The 26114-nt window shown below is 47.0% G+C and overlaps 1 protein-coding gene across 1 annotated transcript in view; it reads left to right on the top strand.

Moving 5' to 3' along the window:
* Positions 1-18191: 18191 nt before the first annotated feature.
* The window catches only part of SEC61A1 (SEC61 translocon subunit alpha 1), a 91365-nt gene continuing 83442 nt past the window's right edge, over positions 18192-26114 (top strand). The window contains exon 1 of the mRNA XM_069643367.1: positions 18192-18460. Within this exon, the coding sequence (XP_069499468.1) occupies positions 18454-18460 (7 nt within the window). The 5' untranslated portion in view covers positions 18192-18453. The remainder of the gene's footprint in view (positions 18461-26114) is intronic.

Genomic DNA, 26114 nt, shown 5'->3' with positions numbered 1-26114 from the left:
GATATTATGCCCCGGTACAAGTACAGGGGCAGGGTACAATCTCGGCACTGGTGGACACTGGATCTCAAGCTACCCTTCTGTCCAGAAGGGCCTTTGATGAACTGAATGCAGGAAGGGGAGAGAATTACCAAATTCCTCTCACCTCACTTCCTGGACAACTCCAGAACTTTGACGGGAAGGAAATTCCCGTTGAGGGGACTGCAGATTTGGACATTAAGATCGGGCGACACAAGTTGAAACACCCGGTCATAGTTGTGACCCCAGAGGGCACCCCTTGTTTACTAGGGAATGACCTCCTGAGAAGGTTGTCACCCCTAATAGATTGTGTAAACAAGGTCCTCTGGACCCAGACTAGCCGACCGATAAAATTAAAACAGAGTGTCAACCATGTTAGTTTAAACGGCACATGCCACATGGTTGAACAAAAATCTGACCAAGTAGAATTTCACTTCCAGAATAGCCAAATTCCAGACGTGACAGTAATAGCAGTAGGACAACAGACTGGTGATGGGGGGTCCTCTCTATTTCTGAAAATCAACCTTCCCTCCAGTTTAAGGTGGTATTCCACACTGGAAGGAAACACCCTGAAATTCTATACTCATCCACAATCTGAAACTCCCACTCCTATAGTCCAGAAAGATGTGAAATCAGCTCAGAGCCTGGCTGATATTCAGCAAATTGGAGAGCAGTTGTTCATCCCTGTTCAGTTAAATGAGGGGGAGGACTCTGTTCTCGCTCGGGTGTGTGTGAACAACGGTAAGAGCTTCATCAGCGAAGCCATGTTTCGCCAACTCCCAAAAGATCCAGCCATTCCCACCTTCAAACTGATAGACAAGTGGGAAATGGACCTGGAAGCACCCAATTCAAAACATCTCCTGCCAAGCAGGTGTATGCTCAAAATCTCCATTGGCAACAAGAGCATAGTCCATAATTGTTGGGTCGTGCGAGACGTCACTGCCGCCTTTTACTTAGGCAGTGACATTCTCAATCGCTTTGCCATTAGTTTGGACCTAATAAACTTCAAAGCTTGGTCCCGATTAGCGGATAATCCCATGACCTTTGATGATCCAGAAAAAGCATTTAGGTCAGCTCAATTGCTACCTTATGCAGTTGAAATTCAGATCAAAGAGGAAGTCACCATCCCAGAAAGGACCCGACAATTCTCCCTGGAAGTGAAAGTTAAAAGGGGACAAGAGTTGAAAAACCCTGATGCTTACATACATCTAAATGCTTCTCTCCAACAGCAAGGGTTGGGGGTAAACCCAACACCATTAGTCAACATAGAACATGACACCATTCCAATAGAGGTGGATAACAGCGACTTAAAGAGTATTACTCTAGCCGCAGGCACCATTATTGGAATGGCGGTTGATGACCGACATTTCTCCATTGATCTGGTAAATGAACTGTTAGGACCAATCCCCAAGGACTGTTTTGACAGTGACAGTGATGACAATACAACACCAGACAGGATTTTTACCCGGCATGGGGGGAACTTCCTGGTGTACACTTCCTGCCCCTATGGTAAGGAAGATGTGACTTGTGACTTCAGGAGGGAGGAGGTGATTTTCCAGGTTCATGAAGGCTGCCTTGCCCACCTGAAGCCTCCGGTCCAAATCAGCACTCTGACCAGGGACTTCTCCACACAGCTGGAGGAGGCCGCGGAGATAGCCAAACCAGAAATCTTTCCAGGCTTCAGGCAGATGGTGGAAGAGAGAGTCAACCTAGCTGATGCCTGTGTGACTCTGGAACAAAAGCAAAAGTTGAAACAAGTTTTCTTGGATTTCCAAGATCTCTTTGCGGTAGACTCATATGACTGTGGTCGCACTGACATCCACACAACAACAATCCCCACGGACCCTGGCATGACTCCTGTGTTTGTGAAGCAATATCGCTTGCCTCTCGCATCAATGGAGTCCCTTACTGAAATAATTAAGAACCTTGAGTCCCGGGGAATAATCCGTCCAGTCCACAGCACCTTCAATAATCCGGTGCTGGGGATATTAAAGCCAAACGCCCAGTGGAGACTCTGCGCCGACCTCAGGGAGCTCAACAAACGGGTCCATACTTCCCGATGGCCTCTGCCCTACATTGACCAAGGGCTGGCCCAGATCCAGGGGTCACAGGTATTCACAGCAATAGACCTGACCAATGGATACTGGACTGTGCCTGTCAGTAGGGAGGACCAATACAAGCTGGCTTTTACCTTTGGGGGCCAGCAGTACACCTGGACCCGGACTCCCTTCGGATACCTCAACTCCGGCAATGAATTCAACATTTTTCTACACAAGGCCATGCCCGACTTGGGTGCAAGGGGTAACCTGGCTTATGTAGATGATGTCCTCATCAAAAGTTCATCTTTGGAGGAACACATAGCGGAGATCCGTTATGTTCTGACGCAGTTGAGGGCCGCCGGAGCAAAACTTTCCTTTCAAAAAGCACAGTGGTGTAGAACCCGTGTTAATTTCTTGGGGCATGAGATTACTCCTCAGGGTCTCTGTCCCCAGGAAAAGAAAGTGGAAGCACTTCAGAAACTGAAAGACCCCACAACTCTGCGAGAACTAAGGAGCCTCCTTGGACTGACTAATTACAGCAGAAAGTTCATTGAGGGCTACGCAGAGATCACCAGACCCCTGATTCATCTCCTGAAGGGGGGGGTCAAGTGGGAATGGGGTCCAGAACAAGCCGAGGCGGTAAAACAACTCAAAAGAAGCCTCTCACAAGCGCCTTGCCTAGCTTACCCTGTCAGAAACAAGGAGTTCTTCCTGGAGACGGGGTTCTCTAATACGTGCTTGACGGCAGTATTATACCAAAAGCATGACAAGGTCAATAAAGTAATCTCCTATGCGAGCAAAACTTTATCCTCTGTGGAGGAGAAATTCAACGATTGTGAGAAGGCACTCCTGGCAACGGTGTGGGCATTGAAGAATTACCGCCCGTTTATCCAGGGGGAACACATCATAGTGGAGACTCCACATCAGCCTCTGCAATATCTCCAAAGTGACAGAATCCGGGCCGGAAATGTGAGTAATTCCCGAATTACTTCCTGGATTCTGTCAATGCAAGGCTTTCCTGTGGAGGTCCGATATGGCCAAAACAAGAAGAGTCCCCTCGCGCAAGGTCTGGCTGACTTGCATGATTGTGCCAGAGAAAACTGTCTCGAGGATGAAAGTCTAAAAATAAAGGACAACCTGGAGGCATACCTTAATTCCCCACACAAAGTCTTTGAAGAGGACAAGTGTGAGGGAATGCCCACTGTCTATGTGGATGGATGCTCTTACCATGTTGACAACGACGGGGAGAAAGAACTGGTGGCTGGCGTAGGGAATGCATGGGTGAATGAGTCCCCAGAACCCTCCGCTGGATACAAAATTGGTCCCCGAAGTAGTCAGGTGGCAGAATTGATGGCTGTGCATCAGGCCATCCTCACTGCTGTCCAGCATCAACTCCACGAACTGGTCATAATCACAGATTCGGATTATGTACGGAACGGGTTCGTGGAGCACCTGGTTAATTGGAAAACCAGAGGCATGTTATGTGCTAACAACAAACCCTTGAAACATGGGAAGTTGATCCAAAACATTGATGATCTGGTCACCTCAAATGAGATGACCATCTATTGGAAGAAGATCAAGGGTCATTCCAAAGTAGAGGGACCAGACAAAACTGGAAATGACTTAGCTGATCAGTTGGCCAAGACCGGGGCCATCCAAGGGGATCTAATTGAGATTGAGTCCCTGTTGGGGGAAATCCAGGTCACTGCTATCACTAGGTCCCAGACAAATGCTCACAACGACCTTTCAATTGCACAATGGAGTAAGGAGACCCCTGATGCTGATTTGATTACCGCTCAGAAGGGGGATCCAATAATTGGTAAATTTTACCAGCACCTTGAGGACCCTGAGAACTTTCCCCTGACGGATACCGATTACATTGGGAAAGAGGACCTAAGAGTGTTGATGAAATGTCCAAAAATGTTCCGAATCCAAGACGGTTTGCTGGTAAGGAAATCCAAAGCTGGCCACGATCAGTGGGTGGTTCCTACCTCATTCCGAAGCCTGATGTTAAGTCACGCCCATGATGCGGCCACTGCCGGTCATAGGGGGTTTCACACAACATTGGAAATCTTAAGAGAGGTTGCATACTGGCCACACATGGGGCAGGACCTCGACCAATACTTGAAGGGGTGTCTTGTGTGTGCACAATTTCAGCCGACATCCCTCACACACCGGGCGCCTTTACAAAAGAGGGGAATGACGCTGCCATGGTCAGATTTACAAATCGACTTTGTAGGCCCTGTGATTCGCTCGGCTAGGGGGAATAAGTACATGTTGACTGTGACATGCTTGTTTACCAAGTGGGTGGAATGTCTCCCAGCCCCAAACTGCAAGGCAGAAACGGCAGCTGCCTTGATGATTAACCACATCTTTTCCCGTTTTGGTCTACCTCAAAGGATTGAGTCAGACAGAGGTAGCCACTTCACCAGTGAAGTAATGACAAAGATGTGGGAGATACTGGGGGTCAAGAGAAAGCTGCATATTGCTTATAGACCAGCTTCTTCTGGGGCAGTAGAGAGATATAACCGGACAATTGTGAGCATATTAAAGAAGTTTGTGGCAGATTCTGGGCCAAGTTGGGATATCCGATTACCTCTGGTCCTAATGGCTATCAGATCTACCCCTTCATCTGCAACCAAAATGTCACCATTTGAGTTGATGACTGGGCGCAAGATGGTGCTTCCTCAGCATTTGCTCTACAGGACCCAAGAGCAGACACTGATAAATGCCTCCACTACTCATGAGTATGTAGAGAATTTAAGGAAACACCTCCAACATGCTTTTGCTTATGCTCAGCGGAATCTAGAAAGATCAGCTGATAGCATGAAGACCCATTATGACCTGAAAACTTCCAGGAAGGAATATCAGGTGGGGGACCGGGTCTATCTATACAACTTCCAAAGGAACCAGGCCAAGCAGCGCAAATTTTTGCCTACATGGAAGGGACCATTCGAGATCATAGACAAGATCTCCCCTGTGGCCTACAAGATCCGCATCCCCAAAGGCGGTTCGGCAGAGGGGGAAGACAAGTGGGTCCACATAAACCAGTTGAAATGTTGCCATCCCAGGCACACTCTGCAACAACTGGAGGAATCCTCTGGAATCCTAGCGGGTACTGTCTCAGACTAATTCAGTTCCAATCATAAAACATACCACATCTAGTCTCTAAAATATTGTGATTTGCATGAAACTGTCTCTTAGTTATACTGTTTTTTATCAAAATAAGAATGTAATGTTTCATTATGATGAAATGCATATGCCGCCCCACTATCTCAACAGTGGTGGAAAGACGTCTATGAGTAGGTATTGCCGCTCTTCCTTTGTCGTCCTAGGAGAAAGAAAACCGGGAGACGGGCCAAGGAGGACGATCCGGAGACCGGGAGCAGAGACGCAACGGGCCCGGGGTACCGCCCAATCTTCCCATCAGGACCGGCGAGGAGAACTGATCGATCTGACCGGATGGAGAGGAAGATGCTGAACTGTGCCATCTACAGAATTGGAAGAAGATAATGTGGACATACCAGCGCCAGGGTTCAAAACCTCCCTTGCAACCGACTCCCCCTCGACTCAAGTCAAAGCGCAGTCGGGCGGGGGGGTTTGTGGAGGGTTTTGACCCATGTGGAATCATTAGACGGGGTGAATGTGGGGATTAAGCTGTCGCTGCCCATCATTTTGCCCCAGAACAAAAATAAATCGTTGGAGTGGGTAAAGATGGGGATGCGCTGTCGCCGCCCATCATTTCATCCCAGAATCCAGGAGAGCTGCGCAGTTGTGCGCACACCAAAATGGTTACCTAACTTGCCACCCACCAGTGTAAAGAAAGGTCTTTGTTAACAAAATCCACTGTTACTGATGTCAAAAAGTTGCTGAAATCGTGACTCATTGGACCACTTTAAAGATTCAACCCTTTTGTGGGGTTCCACATAACCATTTTACTGTAAGGAGCCCCATCAAAACAATGTTAAGCAAGGATTTACTACCAACTAAGAACCATTCCTGTTTAGAATGCATTAATCCAAGGAAATCCCAAAATTGCATGCAGTACCAACAAAATCCCGATGGTGGCGCTGGCGGTCTAAACTCTGACAGGAGAATTGAGTGCAGTTGCTGACAAAGGGATTTGACTCAGCTGACTTCAAAGGCTGCATTTTAATTAAAAATTAGCCACATGCTGTTCCCAGAGGCCTGAAGCCTGGGAAACCCTATCACCTCCAGAGCTTCACACTAGGAGTTAGAATCTCACATGACATTTTGATTGATAGAAGGCAGACTGGCTGGGAGCTTCCCAGAGACCACACAAAGGACCCTTTCCTCTGAAAGGAATATGTTAATTCTGAAATGTTTGCTGTCAACAAAGATCTGCCAGCCAGCAGAGATCTGTGACTGACCCACCCAAGTCTTGGAGGCGGACCTCAACACTCTGAGGACTGAATTGAAAGGAAAATATATATTTTACAAAAACACTGATAACTCTTTGTAATCAAATGACAGAAATGTATAACTTTGAGAGCTTTAATTTAAAAAATGTACCTTTAATTCAAGGCCAAACTCGAATTTGTGTGATGTTCTGGGGCAAAACCCCATTGTTTATTAATATTACAGACTCCCTGTTTCAGCTAGACAAACAAAAATGCATTGGTATGTGGGTAGATATGTGAGGAACAGTTGTATAAAATTTAATGAAGATCCAATGTTGTTCAGCACATGAAAAAGTGTTAGAAGTTGCCATTTGTGAATGCAAGCTCCTAGAAACAGCAGATTTGGACAGAGACATGGCTAAATTCAGCCACACCATGTATATGTAATTTCAAGCAACTGTGTAACTCTGAAGTATGTATTTTGATCATATATAGATTTGGGTGCACAGATGATAAGGGAGGTTCTTCAAGAGATCATAAATGGCTGACATCACTCTGACACAACTTAGTTCGCCAATCAGGGGACGAATGAAAGTTTGACCAATTAGAAGCTGAGAGAGAGGTAGGGTCAGTGATGCTAGAACACACCCACATTCTAAACACATAAAAGCAGACAGACAGGACAGAGAGGGACCTTCCAATTCCATCTGCAGCGGGACGCTCTGCCGGACCATACAACATCCAGAGATCCATACTTTACCTCCATCAAACCTCCAGAGAGCCAAACTAGAGACTTCAATCTATCCAGAACTAGAGACCCAGACCAGAGAACCAGAGAGAGCTGACCCAGATCACTGTGAAGTGCAGAGACCAGAGGCGAGTTTAAAACCCTGACCAGATCCGTGATGAGGCCATTTCACTCAAGAATATAGTGTGAGTACCTAGAAAACTGTGCAGAACCAATCTCCTAGTTAAAATAATATAATTCAATCCTATTTAATCTAAGTAGAACTGCCTCCTAACTGTCACCTGTCATTTGTAAAGCTGTCACTTGTCATTTCCTGTTGCAAGCTGCACTTGTCTTTTTGAACTTTAAAATTTCAAATCTGAAAAACGACCTTTATTCAATCGTTCATATCTCCGCAACCGTTTGTGCTAGAGACTTGCAGTAACTTTCATTTTGAAGCTGAGATCCTAGGCTTTCCTAGGACCCCAAAACGATAGAGATAGTCCTTGTGGTTCCTCTGTAATAGCGCTCGGCGCATCCGCGAATTTTGCCGCGATTTGCAAATTTCTTCACATGTAAAAACTGCTGCTGCTTGCCTTCCATTTGCCAGAAATTCGTTTAACCTGCTAACTATCCCTGCCTCATTGCTAGTGTGAGTCTGGACTAATATTAACTAGATACCACTCACCCTGAACCTCTGAAAGGGAATTAAAAAGCATTTCCAGCATATTTCTCATCCATTGCTAGCACATATCAAAGCATTTGGGCCTGTGTTTTCAAAACTCCTATCTGTGTTTTAAACTTCTGTTGTCTAAGCTTGGGGGGGATTGAACTGATTACATTGATTGCATTTCTGAGAACTGCGTGCTTTCCTCCCATTCCCTTGCATTGCATAAAGAGGGGGGGAGTGAATAGCCAGAGAAAAGTGATTACATTGTTTTGTTGAAATCATATTGAGTATTTTCTATCCTGCATTTCATTCATTCATCCTTGCATTTCCTTGAACCCTATAAAGCATTTTCTACCACATTATTCTTTTGTTCCTATTTACCAGTGTGCTACCTTATCCCTTTCATCTCAACTCCTTAGTAATTATAAAGAAGTGTGCTAGTGCCAGATTCTCTGTTGTTAATCTGTATCATATCAGATTAAGTGTGATATTCAATTATTAATTTATTATAAAGTGTCATATATATATCTATTGTTTAAATTATCAAATAAACCCTTTTAACTTGCAAAACAGAACTACTTCTTGGCTCAGTGGGGTCAGGGGGATTCCAAGAGAGGGGTGTTATATAGGGGTAGTCATCCAGAACGCATGAACTGGACCTAAAGATATATCAATAAGGGTTTTCATTCAGTATTATAGACTAGGCGTTGACTTAGCTGTAGTGTTGAATTGAATCCTCTTACATTACGAACAAACCCAGAGTAGAAGTAATTTCAGATGAGGCTCCGAGGAAAGAAGTGCCCCCCAATTTCCCTAAGCAGTGAGTTGGAGTAATAGCCACTAAATAAATAGTGCCATAAATGACAAAAGCTGCAGGTGCACCTTTTGCAGAAGGGTCTAGTCGGGAGACTCACACTCTAATTGCATGGCATGTTTTACTGCCATTTCTGGGCAATGGAAAGCCTACTTGAGTGTTTGTATGTAATGGTGGGGTTTGAGTGGGGATGGGTGGGGGTGATTACTACATTGGGGCTGGCCTGGCAGGGTCTTACTGCGGCATGGAATGTTGTACTCGCATTAAGGTCAAAGGCAACATGAGTGTTCTTACATTGGGAGCGCATGCTTCCTTATTTTGACTTGGGTCATTATTATTTTACTGGTGTTTAAGGTCAAAGGCAACATACATATTGTTACATGGGGGAATATAACATGATGCATGCAAAATAAATGTTCTTATATGGGGGGATTTGTGTGATGATATGCTATTTATATAGCGCTTTCGCCAAAGCGATTTTCAGAGAACATATTTAATGAGCTTTATTTATTTATTGCATTTATTGATATCGCCCAAACCCACACGTATCACGGCGGTGGTACAACTTGGTGAGCAGGGAAAACAGTACAGTACAGAGTAAGAGAAGTAACAAGTTGCAAAAGCAACATAATAGTACAAAGTCCATAGAGGAGGGTAGAGATCACAGAGATCACATTGAAGTATGAAAGACAGAGTTGGCCTTGCCTGGATTTGAACCTACGAATCACACTCGGATTACAAAAGCATGCGCTCAGCCCGGTGAGCTATTTTACCGGCTTGCCAGCAAGAGCATGTTTTCTTTCTGTGACATTGCAGTTTATTACTGGTGTTAAGGCCAAAGGCAACATACGTATTCTAACATTGGGGTGGGGGCATTCGTGCTGCCTGCAAGGCTATATGTTTTTTACTGTGGCATGACATTTTTTATTGCCATTAGGGAGCAAATACAACATGATGAGTGTTATTATATGTGGAGTGGGGGATTTTTGTAGCCAGCAAGGATATATGTTCTTAATGTGGCATGGATTTTTTTTCACTGGCATTAAGGCAAAGCCAACAGGAGTATGTTCTTACATGGGGATTCTGGCACGTATGGGGAGAGCTAGCATAAACATGCTTTGTTATAGTATCGTTACTGGCATTATGGACAAAGCAGACATGATTATTGTCATATATGGAAATATTGACATATATAGGTGCTCCAGACTGGACATATGTGAGCACAATCAATATGAAAATGCTTTTTTACACTTGCAGAGTACTGGCATATAGCGGACAAAGGCATTATGAAAATGTGTTTGAAAATGCTCCGGAGCATTGTTGGTGGCTTGGTATCTAACATACTTTTCATGTCTTACCCTACAAAAGGCACTATATTTTAACACATTATTTAAAACATTTTCTCAAGGGGACAAACCCCCTTTGATTGGTTCGCCCTCCCTCACTACTCTGTCACTCCTATGTATTTGGCTGGGGGCAGAACAAGTGCCCTTCCTTCCGCAGGTTCTTCTTAATGTGGGCCCTACTTCATTAGCTCCAGGCCCCCCTTGTTACAGAATAACGGCTACGCCTCTGGTGAGTTGGGTTGAAAGATGGATCTAATGGGCCAAAGGAAGGCGTGATATCTACTCATCCTACTGGGCTTGCAAAGGGGATGTTAGGACGCGGGGGGTTCAGTAGACCAATAGGTTTAATGTCCCGTCTCACTAACAGTTTTCAAAACTGCCATCCAGCCCCGCCAAAATGTTGAGGCTGGATCCGCCCCTGTGTGGCACCCTATGTGCCACCCCAAGATTTCCTGTGGCCTCATCAGGCCACCCCTATGAAAAATTTCTGGAGGCGCCACTGCTTGGGGCGCCCTACCATTTCCGTCTTGGGCAGCCAGATCAATTCTTTTAGATAAAATGGAGCACAATCCTGTCCAAACAACCTGAATTCAGAGGTCAGTTCATCTGAGAGCCATTTAGCTACATATTGCAGTTGGCTTGCTACGTAATAGACCTCATAATTGGGTAGTTTTATTCCCCCTTTCTCATAAAAGTTCTGCAGCTTCCATAATGCCACTCTTTTCCGGGTACCATGCCACAGGAAATCCCTACACATGCTATTCAGATTAGTGAAAAATGTCTTGGGTATCAGATATGGAATATTCCCGAAATAGTGCAGGAGCCTAGGTAGGACCACCATCTTAAGAATTGCCCCTCGTCCCATCATTGCTAGGGGCAACTTCACCCAGAATTTCATACAGTTCTCAACTTTCTCTATGGCTATCTCGGTATTGTGTCTGTGCTCCTCTTCCACCTTATGGTACACATCTATCCCAAGATACCTAAATGTGCTAACCGCCCAGGGTGCTGTAACACCGGTAACCTTCCGACAAGGATTCCCTTATAGCTACCCAGTGGGAAGATACTAGATTTTTGAGGATTCACTTCCCGACAGCCCTGCATATCAATCCATCACTTATAATATGTACTGAAGATTTTCCTCTGGATGCCTCAGGTACAGCAGCAAGTCATCGGCATACAAGGAGATCAGGTGTCATGCTCCACCCACCTCAATACCTATAGTGTCATATTGTTGTCTAAGATATATTGCTAAGGGCTCTAAGGCTAGTATATAAAGCATTGGGGACCATGGGCACCCTTGTCTGGTGCCTCTACTAAGTTGCCATCTTTCAGATATCACCGATCCTGTTCTGACCCTGGCCAGCGGTTCGCTATATAGCATCTTTGCCCACCTTATGTATTCAGGCCCCATTCTGTAGCTCGCCAAAGCGGCAAGCAGCCATGGCCACTTAACTGAATCAAAGGCCTTAACCGCATCCAAGGACACGATTGCCATTTCACTCTCATTTTTGCTCCCCCATTCAACCACCCGGTGGAATCGTCTATGATTTTGAGTTATATTTCTATTCGGGACATAGCCCGTCTGGTCGGGATGTATTAGTTTGCCAATAATTCTACGCAGTCTGTTCGCCAGGACAGCCGTCAATATCTTCCCGTCCTGGTTCAACATTGACAAAGGTCGATAGGAGCCACAACTATGCCCAGGCTTATTGTGTTTGGGAAGCGGTATTATGATCGCCTCTCTGAGGGACTCTGGCAGCCGTCCCACCTCAAACGCTTCATTGAACATTTCTAGCATTGGGGGGAGTACTTCCTCCTTATATACTTTATAAAATTTACTTGGGAACCCGTCTGACCCTGGGGTCTTAATGGTAGGCAGCTGCCTCACCACTTCCTCTAACTCCTCCAGAATAATCGGCGCATCCAGCTCCTCTCTTTCCTCCACACTTATCCTAGGTAGTCCTATGTCCTCCAGTGTTTCTGCTATCTTTCCAAGATTACTACCCTCCTCATCTCCATATAGTAACTTATAATATTCTGCGAACTCCTGATTTACTCCTTCCTGAGTATCAGCTACACTACCATCTTCTCTCATAATCGTTCTGATCGTGGGTCTGGGAGATTCACTTTTATATAACCATGCCAGGAGCCTTCCTGTTTTATCCCCTCCCGCGTGCTCTCTTTCTATATACTTTTTATAGTTGAGGTTACATAATCTTTCCCATTACTCCGCACATTTCTGCTGCAGTTTCAGTACCAGTTCCATGTTTGCACCACCCTCCTTCAGTGCATTTTCCAGTTCCCTTTCTGTTTCGTGTATATCGGCCAAAATACCACCTTGTAGGCCTTTTGATTTTGCTATGGCCACCCCTCTCATCACCACCTTGAAGGCTTCCCATAATGTGCTCGCAGAGTCGACGCTACCCGTATTTGTCTCAAAGTAGTTTATAATCTCCTCCCTTATCTCTTCCCTAAAAACGGGATCCTTAAGTGCCTCTGCCCACAGGCGCCATGTTGGAATCCTTGCCCTCGGGGGCAGTATTGCCACCCAATAGCCAGGGGCGAGTGGTCCGAAAGGACCCTCGCTTTGTATTCGGCCTGAGTACACTCCATCACCACGTCCGACGTGGCAAAGACATAGGGCCTCATTACACGGTAAGCGGTAACCCATGGTGCTATTAGCACCATGGTTGCCGCCGGTACCATACCGGTACCACCATGGAGAAAAGGGGAATTACCACCCCATTCCAAGGTTGGCGGGGCGGTAATTCCCCCTTTCTCCATGGCCCTTCCCCATTCCCATTTTTGCCCCATAGGGCTCAATGGGAATGGGGAAGGAGCTAACTACGGTACCGCAAATTGCGGTACCGTAATTAGCAACAAGGTCCCTTTGTGGGTCCCAACTTTAACGGCTGGTCTACACCAGCCGTTAAGGTTGGGTCCCGCAAAGAGACCTCGTAGTAAGGCGGTAAGGGTTTACCGGTACCGGTGCCCTTACCGGTACCGGTAAACCCTTACCACCTACCATGTAATGAGGCCCGTAGTCAAGCCTCGTATGTAATTGCTGCGGGGCAGAGTAGTGCGAGTATTGCCTATCTTGGGGGTGTCTTGTTCTCCACACATCCGCTAGACCAAAATCATCCAGCAGATACTGCAGCGCTTTAGCTGCTGGGGTAGGTCTATCAATCTTTCCATCTGATCTGTCTACCCTGGGGTCCAGAACACAGTTAAACCCCCCCCCCCAGATCACCGCCCCACCCATACATATGCTGAGGTTATGGCACAGAGTTCTGAAATATGCTGCAGTATTTTGGTTGGGGGTGTATGTATTCACAATGCTTATCTCTCTGTTCTCCACCAATCCCCTCAATATGACCGTCCTCCCATCCGTTTCTGCCACTTCCTGCAACAGTTTGAACGGGACATGTGGCGCCACCCAAATGAGTACTCCTCTACCATACGCGGAGTATGTCGAACCCACCACAATCCCTTTCCATTTCTTCTCCACCATCTCCATCTTTTCCCGTTTCAGGTGTTCTCCTGCAACAGTGCGATATCTATCTTTTGTCTGCGCAAGTACAACATAACCTTGTTCCTTTTTAGATAACTATTAAATCCCCTGACATTCCACGTAATGATTATAAGGTCTCCCATGACCCATTGGAATCCCCCTCCCCTTCTCACCGGTGCAGTCCAGATCCCACTCTTCCGTCTTAATCTATATAGGCTTGTTTCCCGATTCAAACTCCCCTTAACTTCAAACACCCCAAACACCCCCTCCCCTCTCCCACCCTCCTCGCTTCCCTACCCCAACTTCACCCTCCCCAACTGTTGCCCAGCTCCATCCCTGAATCTCAGGCACCCCCGCATCTAGCCCTTTCTGGTAAACCCGTACTTGCGGCTCCGCAGGGTGAGGCCGCCCTATTGGCTGCCCTTCTACTAAGTCTCGGGGGTAAGTAAATGCGATCATGTCGCTCCTATTTGTTTAGAGTTGCAACGCCCAATACTTCCATTTTCATTCGCGTTTTAACACACTATATTCCAGTCCCATAGAGTCATAAAGTTCAAGAGCTATGCCGTGTCTATCAAGCAATTTAAGGCGCTATATCAGGATTCCCCACTCTCCCACCCACTCAGGGTACATGACATAGTGTCTTCACTTATCGTGTTCCTGGGAATCGTGTTCCTGGGAATCTTGTTCCTCGTTCTGCGCCAGGCAGCCTTGCAGATCCAACCACGACGCTGCATCTTCTGGTGTATCAAAGAACAGCGCTCTGCCTTTGTGCAGAACCTTCAACTTTGCTGGGAACAACAACATGTACCTGATATCTGCCGCACGCAGTCTTCTCTTAACCGCAACATAACTATATCGCTGCCTTTACACCAACATAGTATAATCGGGGTATGCCGTAACCCTGGAGGAGGCTCTTTCTATCGTCCCGCCCTTGCGAAAATACTCCAGAATCTTTTCCCTATCTTTGTAGTTCAAGATTTTCACAATTATAGGCCGCGGTGGAGCTCCAGGCTGTGGTTTTCTCATAAGGGCTCGATGTGCCCGCTCTACTGTGAACCCCTGCGAGAGTTTGTCCGCTCCCACTTCTTGCAGGATCATGTTCTCTACGTAATCCGTGGGGTCCTGGCCTTCTTCTCCTTCTGGCAGGCCGACCACACGGATGTTGTTCCGTCTCGCCCGTCCTTTTGCTTCCTTCACTCTATTTTCAAGGTGGGCAACTTGCTGTTTCAGCACATGGACCTCCTTCGCATTGTTCGTGCTTACATCCGTGATGGTCTTCACTGCGCTTTCCAATCCGCTGGTTCTTTCTGCTAGCGCTCTGACGTCCTGCCGCAGCAAGGTAACCTCCACTCCCGCGGCATCTATTTTACTTTCTAGGGCAGTCCGCAGTTCCGCCTTCGCCGTGCCCCACTTAGCACTCAAGTCCGTTATGGCAGCTAGGACTTGTTGGTTTTCCCTTACAGTGGAGTCATCCTCCGATGCCTCCCCCGTTTTTTGTGCTGGGGTTGAAGGGGCCCGCTGCGCCTTTGCAAAGGTGTCCATTGTGGATTGCTTACCCCTGGACTTCAGCCCTTTCACTGACATCCTGCACTTGCACTATGTCTTATGTCTGCTCTCTTGTGTCACTGTAGCTTCCCCACTTCAGGTCAGTATTTGTGTGTCCTCAATGGGCCACCTTGCCAGGCGGCACGCAAGGTCGATCTTGGAGTGGGCTGTGTCCTCCCACGTCTCTCCTTTAGACAGTGTTTGTATGATCTTGCTTCCTGGGCCCGTGCTCACAGTCCACCTATTCCTTCTTCCAGGTAACATTTCACCGAGGAGTCCCTATCCTTTGTGCAGGTCCCACCTTCCTCCAAAGCTCACTTTGCTGCGTTCGTTTATGAGTAGTTGGTCAGCAGCACTTCTCGTGTGTGCATTGCGCACTGTATTCCTTATGGCTCTACTTCTCAGCAGCGGAGCCACTTCACAGACCAGGAGTCTGCATCGGCCACGAGCCTTCACAGCGGAGGGGGGTCCACTCACGGGGTCTTTGTTATGACGAGACAGGCCGTAACGTACATCCCGGTCCGTTTGTAACTCCGTTCCAAGCAGCACTTATTCCCACCTGCATCCCACATTAAGAAGCGCACCACATCCTGCTCTCTCAGAACTTGTTATATGCATGCGTGGGCTCCCGTCTCATACTTCTCCAGCGTTGCATTTGCTGACGCTGAGAGGGCATCAGTACTTTCATATAGCTTTTGTTTGGACCAGGGAGTGTTCATGTGCTTTGTGTTTACTTTTGCACCTTTCGTTATATCTCACATTGCAGTACCCACCGCTGCCACTGCTACCCAGGCCCAATAGTGTCTGCTGCGCCCCTCAGCTATCTGCGCCTCGTTCTCTGGGCATCCATTCAGCGCCTCGCCTATTCATTCCAATGCTGTACTTGCGACGCTACCTTTGGGACGGGGTTTAGGCACTAACACGGCTGTGAGCCCCAGACCATTCAGCTCATGTCCCACGGCGAACGCGTGGCCCTCCGCTTCCTTCTGCAGGGGGTCTGGGGGGTCTGCCTCAATACACCTCTGTGCATGCTTCTTAGGTCACAGTTCGCCAGCTGACCTGCTTAGTCTCTTCGTTTCCTCATGAGCTCCTCGCACTGTGCGGAGACCGCCCATGAGCATCCACTTGCCAGCGGCACTTCTATTTGAATAGGGGCGGTCCAGCCAATATCGGGATCCACGGCCCACCACACAGTTACCAGATATTATATTATACGGGCCGTAATCCTCCCGATGTCGGAGGTTCCACGGAGCCCCCGTCACTGTGTCTGCCTTCTGCTCCTTCGCTACTCGGGTTCTGCCTACTATAGCTATGTAGGCAGTCCTTTGTCCTCCGGGGCCCGGCAGCCGCTTTTATGTCCAACGCCGCCCCTGTCCTCCGCTTCCAGCGCTGTGCGCACTCGCTGGAGGGCACGTCTGTATGTAAATGATGGGGCATTTTTCACCCAATCCACAAATTTCGACAAGCACTCACAATCGCTGTGCCCCCTCCGCTCTCCAAAGTCCTCGGCTGTGTTGGCCGGGGACCTCTGCGCAGTGCATCCACCCGGCTTCAGTAATATTATGCCTGTTCTACTGTGCCGGCAGTTCGCAACTTCAGTCTTCCACCGAGCAGAGCTTTGTGTCACAGGAGTGCGCCTCTCAGAATCCCTTTGTTCTCTGCCGCCGCCATTTTGGTGTCCTCACTCGCGGCCGGCTCCAAGATACAATGTTGCAATGGGACTGTTCCTCAGCTGCAAACGTGCAGCCAGCCTGCTCGTGCCCTGCTCCATACCTTCTCACGCCTTTATATGCGTTTCAAGCTGCTGTAGATTAAAAAAAAACGTGCATTTTTGTCAGATCAAATTGCCGGATCTCGGAGCACACAGGAATCACAGCCTACTCCATGGCTGCCAAGCCACGCCCCCCCCACACTAATAGCTATATAAAAACATAATTAATCATAGCTCTCAACTCACATGCTTTTGGTAGGTGTCACCAGAATACATGCCAAATCTCCCAATTTCATAGGTCTCAACCTCTCGAGTCAGAAAGGCGGGTGAAAACACAATTCCGTTTTAGGCGGGTGAGAGTCCATTGAAGAGAATGGACAGATAAAAAGTTTGGCGGGTGTTTGAACGCTTTCTCTGGCGGGTAACACCGGCCAAAAGCAGGTGAGTTGAGAGGTATGCGATTTGGGTGTGAGACTCCCAATCTTTTTCATGAAAATGTGTGCTATTTTTTACTTTCCCCACCTAAAATACTTCTAACCACAATTCATTCCAATGGGAAAACACAATTCTTTGGATTTCTGGTAAACAAACTCCAACCCAGCTGTGGACATAATGTTGCCATGTGTGCAACCTCGTTGGCATGTGTGCAACCGCCTTGGAAATAGATCAACCACCTGGCAAGGCCCTTACCTGCCCATATCATTCCAAAATCATCTGCTTTCATCCGTCCTTGGGTCCTAAAATGAAGGTGTTGTTAATACTAAAGGATTTTTCAGTAGGAAAAATGACATGCAGACTAGAAAACACTTCTTGTTTTAAATTTTGTTAAATATAATTTATTACCAACTTTAAAAAGAAAAAACTAAGAAAAAAACATAATTCAACAAATTAAAAACAAAACGATAAAACAATTCTATGCACGATGGCAAGCTTTTTCAAGCTGCTTTTATTTCATCAAAGTGTTCCAGTGTTTTTAGGCTTCTTAAATGTCTTGGGTCAACTACTTAGTTTGCCAATCTTCCTTCAAGTTGTTCCAAATAAGTTATTCATGCAAAGATCAGCTTTTTATCCTTCCCCTCTGACATCAGGCTCCACCAATCTTCACCACTTAAGTGGGGTCTTTTGGCCATTTCACTTCCCATGGAGGCCGTTCTCAAGTCTATTAGATGAATGCAGTATAGGACCAGGTGTTTAAATGATTCATCTCCCTTTTCACAAAACCTGCAGCAGTTGTTCACTTCTACCATGAACAAATGACATGTGAAATGGAATGTAACGTGTGTCGGCTCCCTTATAATTCGTGACATTGCAGAGAAAGGTCATTTGTGGCTGAAAAGGCTGCTGGCTGCCCAGGAAACTGAGGGATTCCATTATGCTGCTTCCACCAGCATGGCGCCCAGAGCTGACACCTTTCTTGATAGACGGTTGGCCCTCTAGTGGTCCTTTAGAACTGGGTGACGGTGCCTTTACATTGCGTTAGTCTTTTTTCCCTGTCGAGTACGTGGTGACGTTGGATGCGCTGGCAGCTGGCCCCGAAGATCACTGACGTGTGCCTGCCTGCCTTCAGCCCAGTCTTCCTGGGAAGGTGACGTGTCTCTCCTAGTTGGGCTCTTTTTTAGCAGCGCCGCCGGTGGAGCCAGGCGGGCAGTGTGTGCGGGGTCAGCAGCCGATCGGGCAGCGGCACAGCGGGGGAAACCGGACAGCCACCATGGGGAGTAAGTACCCTGCCCACGGCGGGGAGTGGGCAGCCTCCATCCGCAGCACAACCGACCGTGGAATTCATGTCAAAAAGGGCAAAATCCGCCATTTTAACAGAATGAAGGGAGGATGCCTGGGGCAAGAGTAGTGGCCTTGCATTCCATTAATCCGAGAGAGGGCGATCCCTCTGATGGGCTAATAATGTCTTGGCCCACTATATTGATAGTGTCGAGTTACCCAAAACGTTATATTTTCCCCGCATCGCCCTGGAGAAGTGCAAGATCAGCCACGTCTCATTGGTATGGATTCAAGTGTCAACAGTAAGAGCGTGCCTGTTCGCTGGTTGGAATCCCCATCCACACCCGTCTCTTTTTCTCCTGTCTTCCAGAATGATGTGTCCCCAATGTGTGCTGCCTAGCTACAGACACCTGAGTGTGGCTGGCCCTGGGTGGTCGGTCTTGGATGTTTGGAAGCACTTGTTCTCCCTGTGTAAATTGCACGCCCAAAGCAATTAAAGGCGCTAGACGTGGTTCAGAGAACGCTTCAAAACACTGGGTCTGTGCACTCTATGCACAGGCTTAGTGATTGATGCATTTTGTTATTCTGCAACTCACTCGGCGGAGAGGGGTTTGCACATACGTGGCCTCCTCGACTCTGGCATTCTTGCTTAACTCGTGCAGTCTCCAAGGATTGTGGTGTCAGAAGTTTTAGAAAGGTGGTCTTATGGAAGTCGTTGGTGGCGAACGATTTGTAATGTATTTTAGGAAGTTTGCTGATAGGGTCATACCATTGAGGTCTGTCTTTTTTAGAGGGTGACAATCAGTCCTAGGGCTTTGACAAGCTCTTTAGTGGAATGTGTTTATTTGCATACCTCTGTAAACAGTCACACACTGCATGCACGGATGCATCTGTTGTTTGCTATCCCCTTTAGAGAGTACGTGGCCTTGAGGATTATTCCATAAGACTTCTTTTAGGGGTCAGTTTTCTACTGATTATAAATGCCAAAGGCCCCTGCCTTCTGCCATACGTCTCCTAGGAAACGTTCAGCATTAGACGTATTAGAACACCAGTTCCTATAAACTACCTATGTTTGCAAAGCACCCTATTTTCGTGCCTGTGTGTGTATTACCAAGTAGCCGTGGCGTTGTCGTCGGTAATTTATGTTAAGGTACTGTAATTTCGTTGCTGTGGTGTGTGCCAGTCAGGTCTGTCTACGAGCGTGTGTGAGTTTGTTGTGGTGGTCTCAATCAATCTAGATGGTATATATTCCCTCCCTGCTCATTATGTTGGCTGCTACTTCCCTGTTGTGTACAGATTCTGGTTGGGTTGACTTCCCTTTCCTTTGCCGTAACTGAGGTGATCCATGACTTTAGTGCTGATGTGTCCTCGTCTTCCTCTAACCACGCCCCTTGCCTGGGAGTACTTGAAAGTTAAACCCATCCCAGAAAATTAACTTGGTTTCATGATGGTGTGTGTGTGTGTGTGTGCTCGTCATCAAATATGATTCAGATCTCCGACATACTTATAGAATCCACGAGGAGTTTCCGTTATGACGTATGTTCTTAATGTTACTGAAGAATTGGGAGTTTTATTGAAAATGCCGAATGCGTAAAAGGGCGGTGGGCACCCTATCGTGTATATGTTTAGATTTTTTTTTTTTATTGCATTTTTCAACATGATGTATTAAAAAAAATGTGACACTGCTGGTCATCGAGGGGCGCGTCCTATTGAACATGGTCTGCACTTATCAGCAATTGGCCGGGCATGCTCGCCCTTCGTGAGTTATAATTACTCTTAATGTTAGTCGAGTGGTCGTCGTCAAACAGATTTCAGTTGAGATGGGTGCATCTTAAATAACAACTGAGCGATGCCGGTGTTAGGCAGAAACCTGTGCAGTTCCCTTGGGGAACACTGCAAAAGATTTAAGACTACAGGTAGAGCAGTAAACCCCTTTGGTAGCAGTCTGTACCACCCAGATTTACCTGGTAGCTGTGGCTGAGCAGTCAGACTTCTCTCAAGAAGAGTTAGGCAGTATGCAAAGTATACACAATATGTACCAAAACACAATAGCACAAGCAAACACTGACCAGAGCTTGGTTTCAAAAGAATATAGTTATTTATTTAAAATACACATAAGTTAAAAACACTCTAGCAAAAATATAGTAAAAGCACTTCAACACAGTTATAATGAAAGTAGATTCAATCCTTTCTCCTATCTAGACAACTCTAGGTAAACACCACTTAATTAAAACAGAGGTGAGTGCTTAACGTTAGATGACACTCTAGTAGTTTCCAAGAAAGGGAGAGAAAAAGCAGAAATAGGTTAGACACACCACTCTAAGGTCCAGAACACTTGCAATAGGCTTAAAGAAGAATAAAGTCACAGGTGAGCAAAAGTCACTAGGCAGGGCCCACTCTTAGAGTAGCCGGAGCGAAAATGTGCCCAAGATCACACTGTTAGTTAGAGATTCAAAGTCTTGCAAAGAGTCAAAAAGAGTTTAGAGTGGCTCAGAAAGTTTAGCCAAAGTGTCCCAGGCACTCCCAGGTTCGAAAGCCGGGGACTAAATCTACCCCGTACAGTCGGTAGCAAGGGAAGCCAGGCGGAACACAGTACCTTAAGCGGAAAGGATCTTCCAGCGGGGGCAGTTGTTCCAGGCAGCGACAGCAAGGCTCGACGTCGGTCAGGGGAGAAGAATATCTCGCTGAAGAGCAGAAGAGAAAGGTCGTAGCACTGCCCGGGAAGAAACCAGCCGCGGAGTCCTCCGGTTAAAGGGTTGGTACCGACTTTCGCGGTATGGGGGTAAAGTGTGGTATTCCGGATGCCGGGGTGCTTGGCACAGGCAAGGCGGCCACGAGATACCTCAAAAGGACGGAAAGAAGGCGAAAACTGGTTGTCCCCACCAGTCAAGGGAAGGAGCCACTCCGTTAAGAGTTCTCCTCGGTCGTCGGGAAAAAGTGGTGAGACGGTTCAGCAGGGCTCCACCGGGTGGTGTCGTCGAAGCAGGTCGGCTCAGCTCTTCCCTCGTCGGATTCTTGGTCCTGTGGCGACTTCTGAAGTCCCAGTCCCCAAAGCCCTGCTTTTATGCAGCAAACCCCCATTCACCCAGCCTAGCTGTCACTCAAACATGCTAAGTGGTGAGCCGGGCGGCTCACCACTTGGGCCAATCAGGACGGAGTGCGACTTGAGTTACCAAGGTAACTCAGTCCAGGGTGCCTAAATCCCCCTCCACCCCTCCTAAGTACCCCAGACAGAGTGGCACCACTTTGGAGGGCTTCTGTGGAGAAGCCCGCCAAAAGTGGAACAAAGGGCTCCACTTTGGGTCAGAGTTACAGAGGCGAACACCAACGCCATTTTAGAATCAAGTTTTGGCAAAAAGTCCCAACCGGAGTTATAAAAATAAATATATAAACCGGCGGTATGTTTAAGGCTACCGTAAATAAATAATTAAATGTGTTAGCCTAAAACAATGGGAAATCCCATAGGGAAATATTCGCGGTCGAATATAAAAAGTAGTTTCCACTGCCACCAGCCAAAACTCGATCAGGGGGGACGGAGACGTGCCCCCTCGACTAACAGACCCTGGGGCAATCGAATTGCCCCAGCCAGTACGTCCACAATATGATGGTTTGTACTGGTTCTGTTCAGGATTCAAGACTAGCAAAGTCTTTGGTGACTTTACATGCCCTGGGAGACAGTAGTCAGTCCCAGGGTATGGAGTCTATGTTGGGGAGTCCCTAGGACACCCCTGGGTCACGGCACAGAGGGTGCTGTGTGACCCACATCACAAAAATACATGAGGCCCTATGGAGTAAAAGACCCCATAGCCCATTCAACACAAGGTTTAACCAAGAAAACACACTTCAACATGTCCAAGAGTGAGGGTAAAAGAGTCTCACTCTTGGCAGGAGAAAAAATTAAACCCCAGAAATCCAGCAAAGCTGCTGGGGGACTCACTAGGTAGGGAAATTCAGCCTAACCAGAGAATTCTCCCTAACACTCGCCCCCCCCAGACTAAGGGACAGGAGGATTTAATCCACTCCTGGATGAACCTCATACCTCTAGTCGATGATATACATCCTAGAGAGTCCATCAGCATTTTGATGGTGACACCTTGACCTATGTTCAATGGAGAACTCAAAGGTTTTCTTTTGCAAGCTAACGGACCTACAGACCCTTTGAGGAACATCAGTCTTTTTGTTATAGGGGATCTGGTTGACCAGTCCCTCAGAAGTTGGTACAACTTCTGAACCTATGTTAGGCTTTTTCAAGGGGTCCTTATAAAGGATTCCCTTAGATCTAGAGGGGCCTCCAAGGTTCCTCACCACCTCTCTTGTGGGAGCAGGTTGGGTCTTAGGCCTCTTGGTTGGAGGGGTTGGGGTTAGGCAATGTACCTGCTTCCCCTTCCTCTTAGATCTACCCTTACCTATTTTAGGAGTTTCCCCCCTAATATTAGGATTTGAGTTGGGGTCTTCAGTAGAAGGTCCAACAGTCTGAAGGTTTTTGGCCTTAGACTTTTCTTTTCTGGTTTTCCACCAGCACTGAGAATTACCAGTTCTCTCAGGTCCAGATAGGGGCCTAGTTGGTCTATCCACCTCTTCCTCAGAAGCAGGGGGAGTCAGAGACTCTGAGACTAGGGGAACAATGATGGAGCTTGGTTGGGGCGCCCATGTTCCTAGCATACTATCCTGAAATGTGCCTGGGTTAGAGGTCAACTTACTAACACCAGGGCTTGTAGTGGGGTTCTCAGTAGAGGGTCCCACAGGCTTAGAAGGGTCCTTCAAGGTAGCCTGTCTAGCCAATTTGGTTAAGTTCTGCTTCTCCATACTGGGAGGCCTGGGGGTATGTGACACTACTCCTAGAGTTCTTAGGTCATTCCCTAACAGGACCTTCCCAGGTACCTCAGTCTGAACACTGACAGGGATCCTCACTGTCATGTTGTTACACTGAATGAGGGCTGGTAGGATAGGAACCATTTGGACAGGGCCTCCAGACATCTTAGTGGGACCTTTGGGTGCTTTGGCCACATCCTCAGGTTGAAAGAAGCTTTCATCCACTACTGTTCTGCTGGCCCCAGTGTCTCTCCTGGCAGGAGTATCCTGGCCATTGACAAGAACACTGTCCACATAATACACCTTAGAGTTAACAGGTAGGGAGTTATACACAACCCTATTCTGGGGACTAACCAGACCCATAGGCTCTAAGTTTACAGTTGCTTGAAGACCCAAGGGTTCTTCAGCAAAGAGTTCAAAGTGGGCACTAGCCATCTGTACTTCATCCTCAGGAGTGAAGGCTAAGGAGACTGTGCTGATCCCTGCAGGTTTACCCTTGCACTTGGGATCTCCTTTGATATGGTCAGTACCCTGACAGACATAGCATTGTCCAAATGCTCTCTGGAAGGGTGGCTTGTTCTGACCTCCTTCTGGCTTGTGGCCAGAAGGTACAGTAGCCTGACTAGGTTTCCCATGGGGCTTACCCTGGTTATTTTGTGGTTTGGGGCCCTCTTTGGGATAGGAATTATTAGAATTCTCTTTGGAGTCCTTTTTAGACTGTTTCTCCCCATCCTTCTTCTGAGTTACCCCAGAATCCTTGTGAGTGGCCCTGTTGGCAACCCACAAGTCAGCAGCCTTAGCTAGTTTCCGGGAATCTAATTCCTTGGAATCAGCCAAGTGTTGTCTGAGCTCAGGAGAGCAGGCATCATAAATAGTCTCCAACATAAACAAATTCTTCATACCTTCATAAGTGTTCACCTTGTAACCCTTAATCCATCCCTCTAAGTTTTTCAAACATTCACTCACCCAGGTAGCCCAAGGGGTACCATCATGCTTTTTGAGGCTCCTAAACCTCTTAAGATACTGGGAAGGGGTCTTCCCAAACCTAGCTATCAAAGCTAGTTTCACACATTCATAGTCCTTCCTATCCTCCTCCCCCATCTCCATTACCACATCAGTTGCAACAGGGGGAAGCCTAGAGAACAACCAGGTGAGTAAGTCATTTCCTGTGATGTTCTGGAGCCCATGATTATATTCAAACAGAGACAACCAATCCAACACATCCAACTTAGGCTCATACATACCAACCAATTCTTTAGGCATCCGGGGTCTTTTAGGACTGGAACTTCTAGAGGAGCCAGAGAGAGAAACATTCTCAACAGATAATTTCTTCATTTCTAAGTCATACTTGAGCTCCATTTCCCTTAGCCTTAGTTCTTTGTCAGTTTGAGCATTAAGTTTCTTATACTCCAATTCTAGCTTCATTTTCTCTAGTTCAAAGTACTGAGGACTAAATGTGGGACCTGGTAAAGGTCCAGTAGGCACAGCAGGTAGAGCAGGCAGAGGCCTAGGGGGGACAGTTACAACAGCCTCACCCTCCTCTTCTGACTCTTCCTCAGAATCATCAACATTTTGCTCCATGTTAACTTCAACACTGTCATCTACAGTTGCTGGAGTGGTAGGTTCCTCTGAACCATCACCCAGACTTTGGTTAGCTAACAATCTTTCAATCAGCTCCATTTTCTTGCCCTTAGTCAGGAGATCCTTATGTTTACAGAGTACTCTTAAACAATCAGCAGTTTTGGCTGCAAGGGACTCTTGACTATAGCTTTCTATAACTGACATGTTAGAGGTTTTACTTTTTCAGTGCTAAGCTTTGTGGTTAGTTGCACTAAGGTATCTAAAGCACAATAAAATGTATACTCAATACAAATCCCACCGCTGTACACCAGTGTTAGGCAGAAACCTGTGCAGTTCCCTTGGGGAACACTGCAAAAGATTTAAGACTACAGGTAGAGCAGTAAACCCCTTTGGTAGCAGTCTGTACCACCCAGATTTACCTGGTAGCTGTGGCTGAGCAGTCAGACTTCTCTCAAGAAGAGTTAGGCAGTATGCAAAGTATACACAATATGTACCAAAACACAATAGCACAAGCAAACACTGACCAGAGCTTGGTTTCAAAAGAATATAGTTATTTATTTAAAATACACATAAGTTAAAAACACTCTAGCAAAAATATAGTAAAAGCACTTCAACACAGTTATAATGAAAGTAGATTCAATCCTTTCTCCTATCTAGACAACTCTAGGTAAACACCACTTAATTAAAACAGAGGTGAGTGCTTAACGTTAGATGACACTCTAGTAGTTTCCAAGAAAGGGAGAGAAAAAGCAGAAATAGGTTAGACACACCACTCTAAGGTCCAGAACACTTGCAATAGGCTTAAAGAAGAATAAAGTCACAGGTGAGCAAAAGTCACTAGGCAGGGCCCACTCTTAGAGTAGCCGGAGCGAAAATGTGCCCAAGATCACACTGTTAGTTAGAGATTCAAAGTCTTGCAAAGAGTCAAAAAGAGTTTAGAGTGGCTCAGAAAGTTTAGCCAAAGTGTCCCAGGCACTCCCAGGTTCGAAAGCCGGGGACTAAATCTACCCCGTACAGTCGGTAGCAAGGGAAGCCAGGCGGAACACAGTACCTTAAGCGGAAAGGATCTTCCAGCGGGGGCAGTTGTTCCAGGCAGCGACAGCAAGGCTCGACGTCGGTCAGGGGAGAAGAATATCTCGCTGAAGAGCAGAAGAGAAAGGTCGTAGCACTGCCCGGGAAGAAACCAGCCGCGGAGTCCTCCGGTTAAAGGGTTGGTACCGACTTTCGCGGTATGGGGGTAAAGTGTGGTATTCCGGATGC

The sequence above is a fragment of the Ambystoma mexicanum genome, chromosome 2p, assembly GCF_040938575.1.
Source record: "Ambystoma mexicanum isolate Mex_15411 chromosome 2p, UKY_AmexF1_1, whole genome shotgun sequence".
Taxonomy (NCBI): domain Eukaryota; kingdom Metazoa; phylum Chordata; class Amphibia; order Caudata; family Ambystomatidae; genus Ambystoma; species Ambystoma mexicanum.
The sequence above is the reverse complement of the archived record's forward strand: the minus strand, read 5'-3'. Positions and strand labels throughout refer to the sequence as shown.